The 19,907-nt window shown below is 35.4% G+C and overlaps 1 protein-coding gene across 4 annotated transcripts in view; it reads right to left on the minus strand.

The window, feature by feature from the left end:
• The window catches only part of cact (NF-kappa-B inhibitor cactus), a 249,974-nt gene that overhangs the window by 28,951 nt on the left and 201,116 nt on the right, over positions 1-19,907 (minus strand). For all 4 annotated transcript variants that reach the window (XM_069820253.1, XM_069820252.1, XM_069820254.1 and 1 more), the window contains 2 exons: positions 14,244-14,349; positions 12,564-12,813 (listed from right to left, as the gene is read on the minus strand). In XM_069820253.1, coding sequence (XP_069676354.1) covers positions 12,564-12,813; positions 14,244-14,349 — 356 coding nt within the window. The remainder of the gene's footprint in view (positions 1-12,563; positions 12,814-14,243; positions 14,350-19,907) is intronic.

The following is a 19,907-nucleotide window of genomic DNA, read 5'->3' on the forward strand; positions in this document are numbered from 1 at the left end:
GGAGTTACCTGTACGTTGCTGTGTGTTTTATTCACGTACTGAAGACAAGCAGTGGCGGTATCATGTCGCTCTACAAACTCTGTCTCTACAAGCAGTAAGAGGTGGTTTCGTAAAGAATGAGAAGGAGAACTTTTTTGTTGTTCTGTCGGACAAAATATGTTTACTTTGCTCAACGGTTCAATTAGGAGTATATAGAAACATTAATTGCCACGCTGAATAATGTATTATTATATTATTATTATTACTGACCACTAAGTATATGTTTCTATAATTCTTCTGTACGTGCATGAATATTGATATTTTTAGATGTTCTCCCTAGAAGGACAAAATTATTAAGTTTCATCTCAATTTTAATCTTCTTAATCTTTAGATGAGGATAACCATTTATTAGTTATTCATTTAATAATAATATTGTAGACAAACTAATTTAATATTATGTGTCAACGAACCGTTAAACGCCAGGAATTGACATGTCTTAAATCATAGCCAGGAAGAGAAAAATGAGATAAATAAATGTAAGGGAGTCAGCTACCTAGTGGGGTTTGAAATATCTCGTGTTCTAAAGATTTTTAATAGAACAGAATTTCTCAAAAGAGTAATGATTAAAATAGCTTAAATAACTTGTCCATAAGAAGTTTTTAATTTTGAAAAACTACAAATCTCTCGACCAAGTATGGAGAGAAGAATTTAGAAAATTCCTGATTATATTCAAGAGGAAGGTTAAAAAAAGAAGTAAGAAAAGTTGTATATTATTCACTGGCTCTTGATGACAGCAGTGACATTTCTGATACAAGAAATCTTGAAATTTCTATCAAGTTGTTAGTATAGGAACCACCACTGGTTGTAGTTTTCATGCCAAGTACCTTTCCTGTCTGTAGGCAGTCTGTCGCATGTGATCACTGCAGCTTGAGTTTTGGTCACCGCTGTTCTAAAGCAAGGAAATTTCTCTTCAAGCTCTTTTGTAAATTTACATTGCCTCTTTGGCATTGTTATAAGGAGTAAAGCACAGTTCTAATGTTCACTATAAACACACATTAAATTGATTAAAACTCACGCTGAACTTTGCTTGCTTTGACAAATGAACAAGAAAACGGTAAAAAAAATCTCGAATATTATCGTTCTATCGATAAAGAAAACAGGCAGTACCGGTACCTATTTAAAATTGTCATCACTAATAGATAAAATCGATAGCATAGAGAAGATGGATTTTACCGTAAATAAAATTATTTCACTAAAGCAATTGAAGTGTCAATATAAATAACTAGCCTACACTGGTTCGAAGTAAAGTATAACAACTGTTGTCACTTGTCATATTAATCGTAACTCTTTCATGCCTAAGATGCGTTTCTCAATGTCAACATAATTACCTTGCGTTCAGTTCCGTTGTACAAAGGGCTAAGGACCCTCTATCGCAGACCTGTTTTATCTTCCGGTTTTATGTACAACAAGCTAACGCTTCCGCCATTTCTAGTATATCTGCTTTTAGTATACACTGTAACTGATATGCAAGATGCTAAACAAATGTAATGCAAATACATTAGTTCTCTGAACTCCGTGCAATCGCATCATAACGGTAATGAATGATTCTCATCCTGTGTCACGTGAATCTACCTGTGAAGGAATAATTACTCCGACACCTTACTGCTTTTGTTTAGAGCTTAAAGCTCAACATGGTAACGTACCTATGAAAACTATTGCTTTAAGCAATAAATATCACGTTGAAACAATAACCCGCGAGTCCCGAATGTATGAATACTGTCGGTTTACATTACGAAATTGAGAATCGGACGGGCCAATGGGGTCAACTTTTTCAGTCGATTTTTAATAGGACGTCCTGGTCTTTTAAAAATTATTATTGATAAACACGAAATGCAACAGACATGGACGAAGAAGTAGACCTACATGCAGGTTTTTTATTAAGACGAATGATTTATGATAGTTGGCTAAATTTGTAGCGAAAATTGGCTATCTGCGAAAAATTTTCTGCAATAAAAAAGGACTTGTAAAAGGAGACACATTATTTGGAACTTTAATGGTATACAAGACCACTGAATACTGGGTTCTTGTATAAAACTAAGTTAGGTAACAAAGCTGATTTACAAAGGGAACAATTATTATTAACAGTAGCTTTATTTCGCCATGAATGTTGCAAATATTGTCCGTCCGAGTGGTTATGTCACTTTCCGGTTTCCCCTATCCGTTTTACTGGCCGCTCTGCAAAGACTTGTAGCTGGGCTATTTATAAACTTCCTGAAAATATTTAAGGCTGGTTCACAATAAACCGGCAACGGAAACGACGAGAACGATAACGGAAATAATGTTAAAATAAATGTATTTAAATATTTATTTCCGTTATGTATTTAAATACATTTATTTTCACATTATTTCCGTTATCGTTCTCGTCTCGCCTTTACTGTTCTGAATTGGACCTTCACGTAAAATTATACAACTGCTTAAATTAATTTAAAGAAAAGTGTCCCGTTAAGTAACTGTCACGTGATTTCCCCCGTTTCCATAACTGCGACATAACCACTCGGACACACAGTACAACGTCGTGAATAAGATTATTGTTAATTTAGATCAGGCCTGCACAAGGTTTGAGCTCTCCGAGCCAGCTCACAGCTCATGAGCGGAATGCAGATATTAGCTCCGCTCTGTTATAAGGGTGGACTGGAAGAAGGGGGCGATCTCGTACAAAATGCACACAAAAGGAAGTATTATTACGAGTGGTTATGAAATAAATTACCGTTCAGTGTTTGCAAAACTATCTTGGACTATTATTAATTAATAAAGAAATATTTATTTTACAGAAGTAATAGAAATTCTATAGCTACTTAAATGTACAATATCATTTTATTATATTTTTATTTATCAGTACATCAAAACCAGGTTTTATGCTGTTGGCAGCTGAAAGGAACAGTAGCCTACTGATCGTAATGAAACATCAGTTACAGATGTTCGATGCCTGCCTTTATTAAAGTTGATTATAGAAAACAGTTGCTCACAAATATAAATGTTGAGCCAAACATGGCAATGATTTTCATAGCCAGCCTGTGTAGTCGTGGATATTATTGCTAATGTTTAGTCTTGTAAAACTTAACAAGGCTAGTAGTATTATTCAAACGATCTTTAGCCCTTAGGTCATATTGAAGATCAATAAGTTCGAGCTGTAAATCGTTAAATGTTATGTTCCGTCTTTTAGATTCCTCCATACTGTACTGTAGCAGTAGGTAAGCAACGTGAAACAGTTACTGAGAATAGGCCTACACACTGCACTCCACTAGATAACTGAGTGGTCGTTTCCTCTCCTCTACCTATAGCAAGTCTATGTCATTCTGACGTATCTTCCTCTCCGTTTCGGCGAGCGGTAAATACCGCGCGCTCGTTGAGCGCTGTTTGTGCAGGCCTGATTTAGATTGTGTGCGACATTACATAATGGAAAAAAACTGCGGAATTTTCACGAAATTACTGTCACATTTTTAACCAATAAATACGACCTTTATTAACTTTTCATGAAAATGATATTTTATTAACTTTTCACGAAAATTTTTAAAAATTTTCACCAAAACAACCTGGCCCTAACAGTATCATTCACATTCGTGCATTTCATGAATTAGACTTGCTTTTGCAACTATTTTCCTTCTGAAATAAAACGTTCTAGGTCTTCGCATGTCTACTGAAACAATGCAGTCTGTTCTGCAGGTTCCTTGGTAGGCCCTGCGCTAAAATATATTTTTCGAATAGGCAGTTATGTAAAAATACATAATATAACTTACAAGATGTATCTATTAAGAATTCAGAACTCTGTAAGAACGCTGCTTTTTAATCTAGATAGATTGTTTTTGTTATTGCGCCATTGATAAACACTGGAATTGCAATCTGTCCTTCGCCCCTCTTCCCGCCAATCAAAGGTGGGTTTGTTGTCAGTAGGCTATACCTTTAATCATTACCTCGCAGAGTGTTTATTACTTGGACTGCTCTTTGGTCTCGCACACTCAAAAGGCTTTCCACCAGTCGGGGGAAACCATAAATGACGCGCACATAGTTACAATGCCAACTGATAAGATACGAGATGTGAAAATCCCAAACAGTACCATAAATAACACGATATTGTGTGTACTTTGAATCCCGATGCTCTGGAAACTCCACTAGATGACTTGCTGTCTTACGAGGCAACTGTTCTTCAGCTCCCTCGGGCATGTGACTTGTAAAAGGGAACTGACGGGTTATGGCAGGTCATTCTACCTATCCGTCTGTTCGTTCACTAATAGCGTGTTAATTTGCCTTAAGATTAGCACCGAAGAAAGTGAGGTTTTTCCTTTTCCTGTGACGGCCAAAGCAAACAACGATTTTCCTGTCGAGGTCACAGTGAATAAAACAAGAAATAAATGTATTGCGATACAACAATTTTAACTTATTCCATTCAATAATAAACAGTGGTGCATCTCTCTCCCTATCACACTCGTGGGTCTTAGTTCGAACTTTGGGATAAGATACAAATTAGATTTAGGGCCTACTTTAAATGTTATTTTAAGTGATCGTGCTTCATTTAATTTAGGATGCTCATTATAATTATTATTATTAATCATTATTATTAATTATTAATGCTTTTTATTAGTTGTGTTTATTATTAATTGCCATTATTGAGTGTAATTAGTTACCACTGCCACCGGGTATATACCCATTTGCAGTGCAAATAAATACATACATACATTACTGTATTCCAACCACGAGAAAGTCTCCAGGGAATGAAACGAAGCGGGGTGATGATGTGAATGAATGATGTCATAAGGTCACACACGTGGGTACTCGTATCTCTATTGGCTATCTCTCACAGCACAAACCATAACACTGATATACACATTTTTATACCACCCTAGTTACAAAATTAGATCACTGTTAATCTCCTGGTCTTTTAATCCCTCCATACAGGAAATAACATATGCAGACGTTATAACTCTAATATTATCTATCTACTTCGCTCCAATAGATGACGCAATAGTAAACACATTCCTTTCATGGTTTATCTCCTGGTTGGAGAACAGTATAGTCACTTTCTACACCCTAAAAAAAAAACCCGTGGGCATTCATTCCTTTTCGGGCTTTCCCTCCATAACTCCTCATCATTCTGCTTTCCCGTCTACTTACTGTATACATACTGTATATAAAACTTTGATTAACATAGTGCATTTAGTTAGGTCACCAAAATTTGTGGCGTCTAGTTTCTGAAACAAAATTAGTTTCAGTATCGGCATTTTTTGTGGAATTACCTTTACACACAAAAAAAATGCCTATTCATAATTGAGTTATTTTTATTAATCCAAAAAATACAAATAATTATGGACAGTTAATATAATGCACCACTAGGTTGCGGCTGCAGTTTTAAGGCACGAATCTCTTAAAGCTGCATCTACACAGTTCAATTTTCCATGCGCGTAAGCATGCAATCTGGAGAAAACATTGAAAGAATCAAGGTGAAAACGCACGTTCAATTAAGATGCATGCATATTTTGTGTCTACATGATGTGCCCTGTTGAACGTCATCTTTACTTTTTTTTTTTTACATGTATATATCTGCAGTGCTTGGGAAAAGTGACATGTCAGTTTCCACAAAACTTTTTTGATAATTTATTGACAACTTACACTGGTTTATGTCGATTTGATTGTTTTCTGTATGAATTATTGTAATGGGAGAAATACTTATGTATTTTTTTTTCCAAGCGAGCAGATGTTCCGTAAGTTGTCAATAAATTATCAAAAAAGGTTTGTGGAAACTGACTTATGTCACTTTTCCCGAGCACTGCAGATATATTAATTAATATTAAATATCCGTCCAATACTTTGGGCTACTTGATTGTCAAAATTGTGGTTTAACACTCCATAGATACTCGTATTTGCGATAATCTTCAATAAAGCTAATCGTACTTGCCGCCATTTTCAGTCATACATATATGTTGGCCTTTTCAGAACGATTTATACATTTTTGGCTTGCACATTTGCTTAATGTGTCTTATATTCAGTTAAGTTTAAATACTTCAATACAGTTTAAAATTTAAGTAAACAATTCCACAACTTACTGTTGGTAGTCTGCAAACAAATAGCGATGCAGATGTTTAGCTGAGGGATGAAGGGGTGTAAAATAAATGACTGAACTGGGGCGTCATACATCGTAAATAAGGACCTGCTTACGCTAGAGTGAAGGTTTGTTAACATTATGGCTTAAGTCATAGTGGAGAATTACAAAAACATTTAACGCTTTCTACACTACAAGATAAGACAGGTCAAAAATACAGTATGTAGAACTACTAAGCTGAAAAGAGCACAATTCAGCTTCAACGATTAGTAACACAAGACGAACACGCAGCGGACAGCTAATCAGCACATACGTGGCATCTCATGAGCAGAAATGCCTAAAGGAATGGGAATTCCTGTGAAACGATTTTCAGAAACGATTGTGCATGGGAGAATCCAGAGGAAGGGCCGCTAGTACGTACACGATATGCCAATATCCGTTATGAGCGTGCACAACTATGCAAGGCTATGCAAGACTTCCTTTCAAACATCACCAAGTTACACTTACAGAAGATTTTAGGAACGACCGTATATCAGACAGTAACTGACAAGGATAGAATGCAAACCCTAGACATACATACGCGTACCTGTGAGGCATTTAAATGTTTTACGCGAAGCTAAATTTAAATAATGTCAGGGTCGGGCGGCTATTTTGAGATTTGTAGTTCCAATAATGAAAAGTAAGCCGTTCGCTCGTCCTAGTTATAAATGAATGTTGGAACCGAATCTTTAGCAAAAGGTAACGCAAGTAGCAAACGAAAGTGTTTAAGAGCATAAAATCGCTAAAGCATAATACATAACAAAAGTAAGCAACATTAATTTATTAATATTTTTAGTTTAAGTCAATGGAACTTCAGTCCATATTTACAAGCAACAAGATAAGTCGAATAAATTACCCTCGAAGGAATAATTTTAGTTTTTATGAAACTAAATATTTAATTTTGGTTCAAGCACTTTCATTTCTGTACAATTAATTGCATTACATTTTGCTCTAGTTTTGAAATAATGTTTTCTATCAGTTGATTTTTCTTTACATAGCTTATTTATCTTTTACCAAATGCCTTCATGTCTTCTTTGTTAACATATCTAGAGGAACAGTCCAACAAACGAAACAAAATAAATAAAAAATATTCTAATCACAGCTTACAATAAATATCTGAAATATACATTTTTATAAGCACACTAACCACAGGGATTTCAATGCTAAAATTTATATTTTGTTATATTAGCTCCCCTAATTATTATCGTTTTCTGTCAAGAAAAAAATTCTGCATCCTATCAAACCATTAAAAACAATTTATGGTTGGGGATAAAAAAAATCTTAAAATGCATGCTAATCATAGTTGGCCATGGATTAGTAAAAACAAGTGAACGCAAAGATATTGTTGTTTATGGTTCATTTGTTAATCTGAGAAAATGTATTCCTTAAAGAAAAAGTTCATATTATTAAATGGTATTATACTGGAAACTGTGCACTAGAGTATGTGGAATATTCGTTAAGACCAGCACCATCACATTAATGTCACATTCATTTGTTTCCCCTTTTAAATTTTATCATAACTGGTTGGATCCTATACTATATGTTTTAAACACAAATATCAGTTAACGGAAAAAGACTTTGCATTAAGTATTATTACTGTATTATCACAGTCTAGTATATACAGTCGCGAAGCTCAATACGTAGTAAATATGTATCCATAGATAGTTGCTCACCACTAGGGTCGCTAATATCGCCTCATTTACAGACAATGCGAAATAGTACCAGCACAGTCTATTGTTCCTAGCACCCTCACAACTCAAGCTTCGTGATTGTATATACTAGACTGTGGTATTATTATAGGTATTACGCAATTCCTTCCCGACCATTATATTCATCTTAAGCAACTTAATAATTCAAGGAAATAATGACGCTTTTATCTTACGAACTTCTAGTGTTGAAAACAACACCCCCAAGCATAGTTTTACATTCGCATCAAACCACACAAACTGTGGATGCATTTCGAACTGAGATATCGCTTTCCCTCTACATATACATGGTAAGATTGTAAGATAAATGTTGACTGAAGAAATCAGCATGTAAATACTACGAAGCATAACCTTGCACTGCTAGTTCGCGTGGTGCAGACCGTACGTACCAGCTTTAAATTGCTCAGAAAACAAGAATGTGAAACTGACGGCCATATTTTTCCTCTTGGGTTACTCTAGGAATACGAGAGCAGCTGTCCAGTGGCATCCGCTTTACTGAGTAAATTATATAAAATACACTTCTATGAAAACTGAAGTGTTTAAACCATGCAATAAGGTTTTAGTAATAACTCCAGTTTTAAGATGATCACACTGTTATACTGTATATATAGTTTATTACAATATCTCGTTTCATCTAATGATATTTCAAATGACATACATAGATGCTTGACTAGGAAAAAACTCACAATAACAGCTAAACATAAACATTATCTGTATGGAAGTCTACAAGTGTAAAATAAAAAGTAAGTTTAGAGAGAAAACATACTTCTTACTACATGATGAAACAAAGCAAAAAAAATTAATTTCTCAGTTACGTAAACAAATGAAATACAATTTGTTTACATGTTACAAGCGAAATTGGAGTGTGGTGATAATGATAAATAGAACAATGGTGGAACGTTGGTAAGGAAAACAACCCCACGAAACCTACCACCTAACACAGTCTTCGTCCTCCACAATTTCACTTGGACTCATCAGGATTAAAACCCGGGTTACCTGCGTGGAAAACTGTTCTGTTAATTATACGCCCAATATATAAATATCGATTAATTAGTCTTTCTACAGTGAAAACTGCTTATAGCGGAATCTGTAAGTAACGAAAACGTACGCATAAAGGAATTCCTCCATGGATCATTGAATGTATTGGTCGGTATAAGACTATACCTATAATTATAAAACAGCTTGCATTCTTTTCGTAAACTATTAAACATGAGAACAGAAAGAAAAAAAAATTGAGACATAATGAAATATTGGTATTATATACTATATTTATTTATATAATAAGTAAAATGTTATGTAATGGGAAATAAAGACTTCCAATTATTTACTTCTTTCCAGATAGTATCTGCAGTGTTTCATTTCTTTGCAGGAAGTTTTATAATGTATGCCACTGTATTAAAGAAAGAAATCATGCTAAGGCGTCCCAAGAGCCACGTCAAAAGAAGTTAATTTAAAATCTCAAGGTTCAATTGTGACCTGTTAAACATTGTTCTTTGATAAGTTGCTGAACGAGCCAATTGGAAACGAATTCGTACTGGTTGTATTCCTCCCTTCTTAGTAACAGTAGGTCTACAAGTTTGTAATAACAATATATCGTAACACTTGATTGCACTCTGATCCTTCCATATTATTAAGTTCACTGTTGCAGTCATTCCAGTATGGAGTGAGCAGTGCGAGCCGCGAGGCTTAAGACAAAAGCCTCTAAAGCAGGACTGGGAACCAAGAGCGAATTCTACTCTCTCACGGGGAGCCATATGACTTCTCTTCAACCCCTTTCTTCCTCGCCGAACACCACGCAGCGTTGATGCCCCATTTAGAGTTTGGATTCGCTCCCAGTGCCCAGCCCTGCTCTAAAGGCATGGCTACGACCTTGACTCGCAAACTTGAGGGTGGACTAGAGAGGGGGGATCGATTCACTACATCTCCGTACGGGTCGAGGCTAGCTTTCCGTCACAATATCACATCGCGCTACATTGGTGTTCTCTGAAAGCGCTGCATTGTTGAGTTTATGTGTGTGGGTGTTACATATTAATTTTGCGTAAAATGGCTCATACTGAAAACACCGAGGTCATTATTTGTACAATTAAAAGAGAAACTATTTTCATGTTGGACGTACGAAACAAAATGTGGTTACAAATGCAAGAGATCGACACCACATTTACATATTAAAATAGCGGATGGAGGAAGACAAAATAGAAATTTTCAGTTTTCATGGTATAAGAAATATCCTTGGCTAACAGGGTGCTCTGAGAAAAATATGTTATATTGTTTTACCTGTATTCTGTTTGCGGGGTGAAAATAAGTGGTCATCATCTTATTGTAGGGTATGTGTCACAAAAACTTTTGATAGAGGAGTACAAGGAAAGCAGATTTTTTTTCAGCCTACCCAATATTTATACCTTAGCTTCGCCGCAGGTAAATGTAGAACATTATGTAAGCTTAATTATAGAAAAAAAAAACATTGCATTTATAAGGAAAGTCTAAAAACTAGTTCAATTTACTGTAATTTAAATGATACCACATAGCGCTCTGTCTTGAGATAGGCTACACGGATAGAAGAATGAAAACTTCACAGTCTGTTGTTACCAATTTCAAATATGTCATGTGGGATTAAAAAATAATGTTAACGCTGTCCGTATGAAAGAGTACACTTCTTAACAGTGGCCGTACAACTATTAACCAACTATTCATTATACAGTGTGTCCGCAGAAACATTCCGAGGTTATAAACTGCTATAGCGTCGCTGTCAGTTGCCGGATTTATACGAAACTGATATCATTAGAAAGAGAAACTGAAAAATTTGTGTACCTACCTCACAGACACTCGATGTGTGCTCCACGTGTCACGCTGCAGACATCGAGGCGATATTCCCACTTCGCCATTAGTGTCAATAAATTTTCACAAAAAACACGTCGTTTTGCATGGTCATCAGGTTTCAACTTATGCACTAATTGCAGTTTGTAGGGGTGAAATCGCAGACGAGAACGTAGGACCTTGGAAACGGTGGATTTAGAAATGTTTAACTGCAGACTAGCTCTACTCACAGACTGTCGAGAACTATGTACAAACGCTTCCCGCATCTGTTCTACAGTTTCCGCACTGAAAGGCCGTTTCCTTGAATGACCTTTCCTTTTATCACATACGCATCTATGCTCTAGAAATCTCTATACCACTTCAGAATCGTTTTGTCGGTAGGTGCCTCATGATGAAAATTCCGTCTGAAAGCACGCTGTACTCTTACTACACTCCGAGTACTATGATATTCCAATACACACCAACTACGTTCCTGTGGATTCGCCGTAACATAAATAACCCTCTAAATGCTGCAGAATTCACAAAGACTTGAAAATTTAACATTCCGATCATTTAATACAATTTGCTTATATCCAACAATACCTGAATGACAACCGAAATAGCGGAAACGGCGTTTTTTTTTTCCTTTATCCTTCTGCCATCTGTTGTTTCGGTCAACAATTATCAATTGTCCTCTCTGTAGATTTAAAACTCAAAGTTTCATATCCATTGTTCAAGAATTAAAACAGAAAATCAATATCCCGAATTTAAAAGAAAACTTGCAAATTCAACCAAACCCTTTTAACTCTATTAAATATAGAATATAATCTAAATTTAACAGAAGAAATACTGAAATCAGAAGTAAACACTGAAATACTAAAACAATTGTCTTTAGAGACAATTAATATTAGGTACCCTCCACAAAACTGGCTTCATTTATACACTGACGGATCCTTGATCTCCAGAGAACAAGGTGCTGGTGCAGGTGTTACGTGCTGTCTCTTCTCACTTTATAGATCTCTTGGGTATGGAACAACAAGTTTTGATGGAGAAATCATTGCAATAAGTGAGTCTCAGGAATCTTCTATGCCACATCAATAAATTTAAGAATGCAGTTATATTGTCAGATTCCAACGCAGCTATTCTATCAATAGTCTCTAAACACACACATTCATCTCAAACAGCAGAAGTAACTAAAATGCTCTCTCAATTAATATCAACAGCAGAAGTAACTAAAATGCTCTCTCAATTAATATCACTCAATAAAAGAATTGTATTCCAATGGGTACCATCCCATTGTAGAATCCTGGGAAACGAGAATGCAGATGCTTTAGCAAAGAAGGGCAGCACTGTTACTTACAGACCTGTTACTAAATCTACGTATTACTCTGTGAAAAGATTTATTAAATCTACATACTTAGACTTCAACAAACAAAATTTGATAACACAATCACAAGGGATAAAATGGAACTTTCTGCATCATAATCCACAGTTAATTCCCGATTTACCACGAAAATAGTCTATAGCTGCATTTAGATTGGCAACATGCCATGATTGTTTGGCCAAACACCTGCATAGAATTGGAATATATCAGTCCCCTAACTGCCCATTGTGCAACTCAAACCAAGAAATGGATTCGGAACACCTCAAAATCTGTGCTTCAGTGACTGGCCATGATAATATCTTTGAAAAATATTGGAGTGCGAGAGGTCAAATGACTTTATTGTCAAACACCTGGCATTAGAAAACAACAACAATTATCAATTACGCATTTCCTGAAATTCTATGAGCTGTTCTTTCTAATGACACCGGTATGAATTTCGTAAAACACATAGTGATAGAATTATAGGAGTTTATAACCCCGGAATGTTTTTGCGGACACACTGTATTATTGAGTAGAACAAATTAAGGCAAAATGTTAAGATACAACAAATGTGGTTTCTTTTACTTACCGTCATAGTTTCGTTCCTCAAGTTGTGGCACTTGGTGTGGTAAGGGGGCATACCGGAGATTAGCGTTGCTACTTTCTGCCACCGTGACTGGTTCCGTCAATGCCTTTACACATTCTATGTCACCAGTCTGGCACGCCAGATGAAGTGGAGTATTTCCACGTCTATCCCTGATGTCTACGTTTGCTCCAGCTACCAGCAGACATCGTGCAATGCGGGGCTGATGTGTTAACACGGCCAGATGGAGAGGAGTCTGATGAAACAAAGAAAGAAACAAATCACTTCTTAGCTATGCAAGCAAAAGAAAAACAAAAACAAATCTTATGGAAATAAGCAATACATTGTAAAACAGGATAATAATAATAATAATAATAATAATAATAATAATAATAATAATAATAATAATAATAATAATAATTTTAAAGCTTTAGTAAGGTAATTACAGTTATTTAAATAGGTTTTGCATAGCGTACTCATTCATTTTTATTGGGTTATTTTACGACGCTGTATCAACATCTAGGTTATTTAGCGTCTGAATGATATGAAGGTGATAATGCCGGTGAAACGAGTCCGGAGTCCAGCACCGAAAGTTACCCAGCATTTGCTCGTATTGGGTTGAGGGAAAACCCCTGAAAAAACCTCAACCAGGTAACTTGCCCCGACCGGGATTCGAACCCGGGCCATCTGGTTTCGCAGCTAGATGCGCTGACCGTTACTCCACAGGTGTGGACACTCATTCATAGTGAGGTAATTTTGAAATTACCAAGAACATTTTTACACGAAACTACAATCAGACATTTAAATTAGCCATACATGTAAATGCAACTACAGTACAAAGCAGTTACGGAAATTCATAAAACTTGAAATGTAAACAACCTACGTTTGAGAGCATCTCCAAAGAATGCCTAATGAATGTAGGGGATATCTGGCAATACCGTCAACATAACTGATACCGAAAGGGAGTAACACGAAGGTCGTCTAGAAAGTACATTTCTCTCGGGCCGTTCACAGAAAGAAAACACAATTTTATGGAAAGATTTATTGGAACAGACACAGCAATTGTTGAAATATTTTTCAACATATTCCCCATCGAACTTGAGACAATTATACCGTGGGATCAACAGATAGAGGTGTAGACAAATGTCACACACTGGTTCCGATCCCAAGCGGCAGACTTCTACGACACAAAGATACAAAAGTTGATCCCATGGTATGACAAATGTCTCAATTTCGGTGGGGAATATGTTGAAAAATAGTTCAACAATTGCTGTATCTGTTACAATAACTCTCTCCATGAAATTGTGTTTCTTTCTGTAAACGGTCCCAAGAAAACTTACTTTCTGGACGACCCTCGTAATTAGTTCTTCTCGCTTCAATTCATTCCGATACGCTGTAAGTGCCAGGTAAATGGGGCCCCGCATGCTACTTAGCATAGATAAAAGCACAAAACTTCACTTGTGGAAATAGTAAAACTGTGTTACAAATGATAGGCGACAAATACATTGCTCGCCATAAAATCTGCAACTATCGCACACTGTTATTTCTGCTAACTGAATTACGAAAACTTAATCTAAAAATTAATTACTAGGTCTAGTATGTCTTTCGTCACAACACAAGAAATATTAACATTTTAATGAATCATAAAGAAAATTACAATCTTACATTAAAAATAATTAAACATACCTGAACCATGTCATTTAAGATGTCAAGATAATGTGGATTCGGAACGATTCTAATTAAGCTGTACACGACTTCAATAAATCCTTGAATGATTGCTATGTGTAATTGCCTGAAAAAGACAATAAAACCGGCTATACACATCTACAACTTGTCACTTCTTCATTGTAATAAACAATTTTGGTTTACAAAACATTATTATTTTGTCACCATATAAATAAGCTTATATTATGCACATATGACAAAAATGTGAAGAGTAGAAAATAACATGCTCTCTCATACTGTACATGAGAACCTATTTGTTATGTTTATCTCTACAAAATTACATCTCGTGTATTTTAACAGTTTTTGTACTCAAAAGCATATGATGAAGAATCTTTCAACTTAAAAAAAGAGTGTAAAATATAAATATCTGCCACTTCAGATAGACACTGGCAGGGTGAATTAGTAACACATGAGACACATAACCTACATTTCTCAATTAACAAACTTCTACTGTATTCTCCAGAGCACATAGCTGTTATTTGTTCTATGTAAATAAACTTTCTCTACTCAAACAGGCCTATGCATTTAACAACACAATTTAGGAAAAAAATACAGAAATAAAATCGCAAAACTATTGCCCAACATAACGCATTTTTAATTAAAATACCTGCTCTTTCTTTCACCGAACAGTCTACTTGTGTACTTGTAGAAATAGTATGTATGAAAAATAAATAAAACAAAGTAGTCCTAAACAATTTTGCAATTCATGCAGTCTAATTATTGCTGCAAATAATACCAGAATTTCAATATCGATTAGAGAAATATCTTTGTAATTCTGGTCGAAATGCAGCATTATCACTAAGTTACCGGCATAATACATATTTTTAAAAGGCTACAATAAAGAAAAAATATATATAGTAGCTATTTAACAGTGAAGGCCACGTTTCTATAACTTCCTCTTACCAGCCTTTACTGCAAAGGTTTAATACTGTGCACTCGTATGCATTTTCCCAGACCGAAATTTGTGTTTCTGAAAGTAACTTTACAGAGGCCTACGTCTATATACGAATACAGAAATAATACAACCAAAATTCCGTCATTATACTGTACATTACATTTGCTACTACAGATCACACAGTTTCTCCTACATCATAAATTATTACTTGCATCTAGTAGAGTCGGGCAAACAGCCTCTTACTCCCGCTCGTCTCGTAGGCGAGACTGGCTGGCCGATAACGCCAGTTCCGAGAATCGTATTCTCGAGATTGGCACTCTCGGGAACGAGGAATACCGGGTCCCGGCCTGTTATCGCACGGCCGACTTATCGTTACGAAATGCGTACACTGACTGCCGGCTTAATTGCCGCTCATCACTGAAATTCGTGACTCTTTCTGAAAAATATTAATGTTCATGAAGTAATTTAAGAAGGCACAGCAGTGTGGTATGCAATAATACAGCACATTATGATTGTCGACATTCTTACAGAAGGCACACTATTTTAATGAACTACTTATTGCCTTTCTGGAGAAGCAAAATAATGCAGCACTTTCAGTCGTTACCTAATCCTAAGCTAGTCTAAAACAATAACAAGTTATGGTTGGAGCTATGATATACTTTCTCGCTATCAGCATTTCGTTGACATTGCATATTTAATCATTCGATAGTGTTTTGTATACACGACTGTATTATTATATTGCACGTTCACATCTGGATGTTTGGTTGTTATGCAACGGCATCTTCATCAGCATGGGTAATTATTGTGCTGTGTAAGGACGAAATAAAATAATTAATACTTATTTATGTTATTATAAAGGACCAAAGACTCTGACAAAAGATATTTTTGTTTCCCAACTGATAAAATGCTGCATGTGAAATGGAAACACTTTTGCAAGAGGAAGGACAGAATTACGAAACAGAGTAGATCCTTTCACAAATTGATCATAATTACTTACAAATGCATTTTAAGGAACCCGGAGGTTCATTGCCGCTCTCACATAAGCCCGCCATCGGTCTCTATCCTGAGCAAGATTAATTCAGTCTCTACCATCATCCATTTTTATATTATCTTCCCATCTACATCTCTGCCTCTCCAAACGTCCTTTCCCTCCGGCCATCCAACTAACACTCTATATCCATTTCTGGATTCGCCCATACATGCTAGATGTTCTGCCCATTTCAAACCTCTGAATTTAATATTCCTAATTATGTCAGGTGATAGTACAATGCGTGCAGTTCTGCGTTGTGCAACTTCCTCCATTCTCCATCCCTCTTAGCCCCAAATATCTTCCTAAGAATCTTATTCTCGAACACCCTTAACCTCTGTTCCTCAAAGTGAGAGTCCAAATTTCACAACCATACAGAACAACCGGTAATGTAACTGTTTTATAAATTCTAACTTTCAAGTTTTTTGAGAGCAGGCTGGGTGACAAAAGCTTCTCAACCGAATAATAACAGGCATTTCCCCTCATATTTATTCTGCGTTTCCTCCTGAGTGTCATTTATATTTGCTTTATCATAACAACAGAGAATAAAAGAGGGTTATTATTATTATTATTATTATTATTATTATTATTATTATTATTATTATTAAATTAGTTACTTTACGACGCTTTATCAACTGCTATAGCTACCTAGCGTCTGAATGAGATGATAATGCCAGCGAAATGAGTCCAGGGTCCAGCGCCGAAAGTTACCCAGCATTTGCTCTCAATGGGTTGAGGCGAGAAACCTCAGCCAGCTAAAGGCTGGTTCACAATAAACCGGGAACGGAAACGACAACGAGAAATAATCTATACTAATAATAAATCTGTAAGCGAAATTTTTCTGGTAATTTTCGCTTTTCCAAAAATAATTGGTGTTAACATATATAATTAATTAATCATCCTGAAACCGAAAATCGCTTTTTTGAAATTTTTGTTTGTATGTCTGTCTGTCTGTCTGTCTGGATGTTTGTTACCTTTTCACGCGATAATGGCTGAACGGATTTCGATGAAAATTGGAACATAAATTAAGTTCGTTGTAACTTAGATTTTAGGCTATATGGCATTCAAAATACTTTATTTAAAAGGGGGGAGGGTTATAAGGAGGCCTGAATTAAATAAACCGAAATATCTCGCTTATTATTGATTTTTGTGAAAAATGTTACATAACAAAAATTTCTTTAAAAACGATTTCCGATAAGTTTTATTCCAGGCAAAATTTTGATAGGACTGATATTTAAGTCTGTCTGTCTGTCTGGATGTTTGTTACCTTTTCAGGCGATAATGGCTGAACGGATTTCAGTGAAAATTGGAATATAAATTAAGTTCGTTGTAACTTAGATTTTAGGCTATGTAGCATTCAAAATACTTTATTTAAAAGGGCGGTTGTAAGGGGGCCTGAATTAAATAAACCGAAATATCTCGCTTATTATTGATTTTTGTGAAAAATGTTACATAACAGAAGATTCTTCAAAAATGATTGTCGATAAGTTTTATTCCAGGCAAAATTTTGATAGGTCTGATATTTAAGGATATAAAAGAGTTTTAAAATAACAATACAATACATTTTCACCGCCGCCTCAGATTATAGCGTCGTTGTTCCGTAACTGCTATGTGCAAACTATTAAATTTTTTAGTAGGAAGAAAAACAAATTTATTCGTTCTATGGCAGTAGTGCATAGGAGATCGTGAATTCTTACATTTTTACACAATCAACTCTATTAATTTGGAGTGATTTATTAAAGGATGCATTCAAGACTAATTTAGAAAAATGTTAAACGAGTTTTATTTGCACCAAATGAGTGGTCTCTGGACCAAAATGATAGCATTTTAATTATTTAAATACAATTTAAATTAAGTAACATATTAAACGATTTATTCTTCTATCAAACACGAATGTTCCCTGGACCCAATGTTCTATTTTAATTATGTAATTACTTTATATTTATTTCTAATAAGTGCAGCGGTACGCACGGGTACAACTAGTGTTAAAATAAATGTATTTAAATGTGAACATTCACAATTAACGAGAAGATTGCCGGAGCCCGGAAACGGGAACGTGAAAGTTAATTGTGAATGCTCGCATTTAAATGTATTTATTTTAACAATATTTCCGTTATCGTTGTCGTTTCCATTCTCGGTTTATTGTGAACCAGTCTTAACTTGTCCCAACCAAGATTCGAACCGGAAGCCGATCGTTTCACAGTCAGGTGTGCCAACCGTTACTCTACAGCGATTATTATTATTATTATTATTATTATTATTATATCATTATTATTATTATTAGTATTACTGTTATCATCATCATTATCGTAATCATTAGGATGATTAAGATTATGATTATCAGGATTATTATGATGGTTATTATTTATTACTGTCTTGTAAGTTATCATTAGGTACAAGAATTAGAAATCTGATTAATTCTTAATTTGTTATTCTCGTTCCTATAACATAGGATAATTATTGTAAATCATATAGGCCTATATAATTTTATATTGTAACATGGCTAGAATACAATAATCATTGTTCTGTAACAATAATTTATAACGTGCACACCAATAGAAAGTGTAGTTTTCTATAGTATAGGCTGGTTCACAATAAACCGGGAACGGAAACGAGAACGGAAATAATATTAAAATAAATGTACAGTATTTAAATGTGAGCATTCAGAATAGTTAATTGTGAATGCTTACCTTTAAATACATTTATTTTAAAAATATTTCCGTTCTAGTTCTCGTTGCCGTTTCCGTTCTCGGTTTATTGTGAACCAGCTTTTAATATTTTCATGTTTCATATCATTGTGTTACAAACAATTATTTTATTTGGTTGCTATAAAAGATAGCCTAATTACTATAAAGTGTAAACCATCTTGGACTATATAGCCTCATTTTCAACTACCTTTATTAAAATACCAATTAATACTATCCGTACAATAACGAGTTTTCATGCGTTGAAGGGTTCCGTACAAATTTTACGGAACAAACGTTTGAGTCATGAGTCCTGCGCTAACAGGTTAACTCGCCGTTATTCGAGAACCGGTAAAAATTTTGAGTGGCCATCACTTTTAAAAGTAATTTCCATCCTTTCTCAACATTTCTCTCGCTTTGACCCCCCATCTAACGTGAAAAACAAAAAAGTTTTCAGCCTACAAAGGTGAAGTTGCAAATATCTATTCTGAACACATCAATCTCCATCGAAGTTAATATTTTTTTTCTCACTTTCCAAAAAATATTTTCAGTTCGATTTTTTTCCTATGTTTTCCTTAGACTTTGAGCTATCAATCCAAAAAATTACAGCGCGATTGGTTAAGTATTATAGGAGCTACGACATGATATATATTTAAAGAACCGGGAAATGTATAAGCCAATGCTTCCTATAGGAGCGCGGCCCGAGCGATATCGCTTGCTTATCAGTACTACAGTCCCGTCTAGACCTCCGAGACTGTCGGGAGTGATCTAGTATCGGTAATCTCGGGACCAAGAGAATCTCGTGTTCTCTATCAATGAGTCATTTGGCTACATTCGGTACGCGCGCACTAAGCGAGACTGTGGAGATTACGCAACCGAGAACGGGCGATAATATGAGGCAGTCTGCCCGACTCTAGCATCTAGGTCTATTCTTCCAGTAACGGTAATTTGATCTGAATGAAGGGGGGGGGAGAGCAACGGTGAATTGTTCAATGGTTGAGTTGTTTGGACCTTTTCCA

This window comes from Periplaneta americana, chromosome 3 (genome assembly GCF_040183065.1).
Source record: "Periplaneta americana isolate PAMFEO1 chromosome 3, P.americana_PAMFEO1_priV1, whole genome shotgun sequence".
Lineage (NCBI taxonomy): Eukaryota > Metazoa > Arthropoda > Insecta > Blattodea > Blattidae > Periplaneta > Periplaneta americana.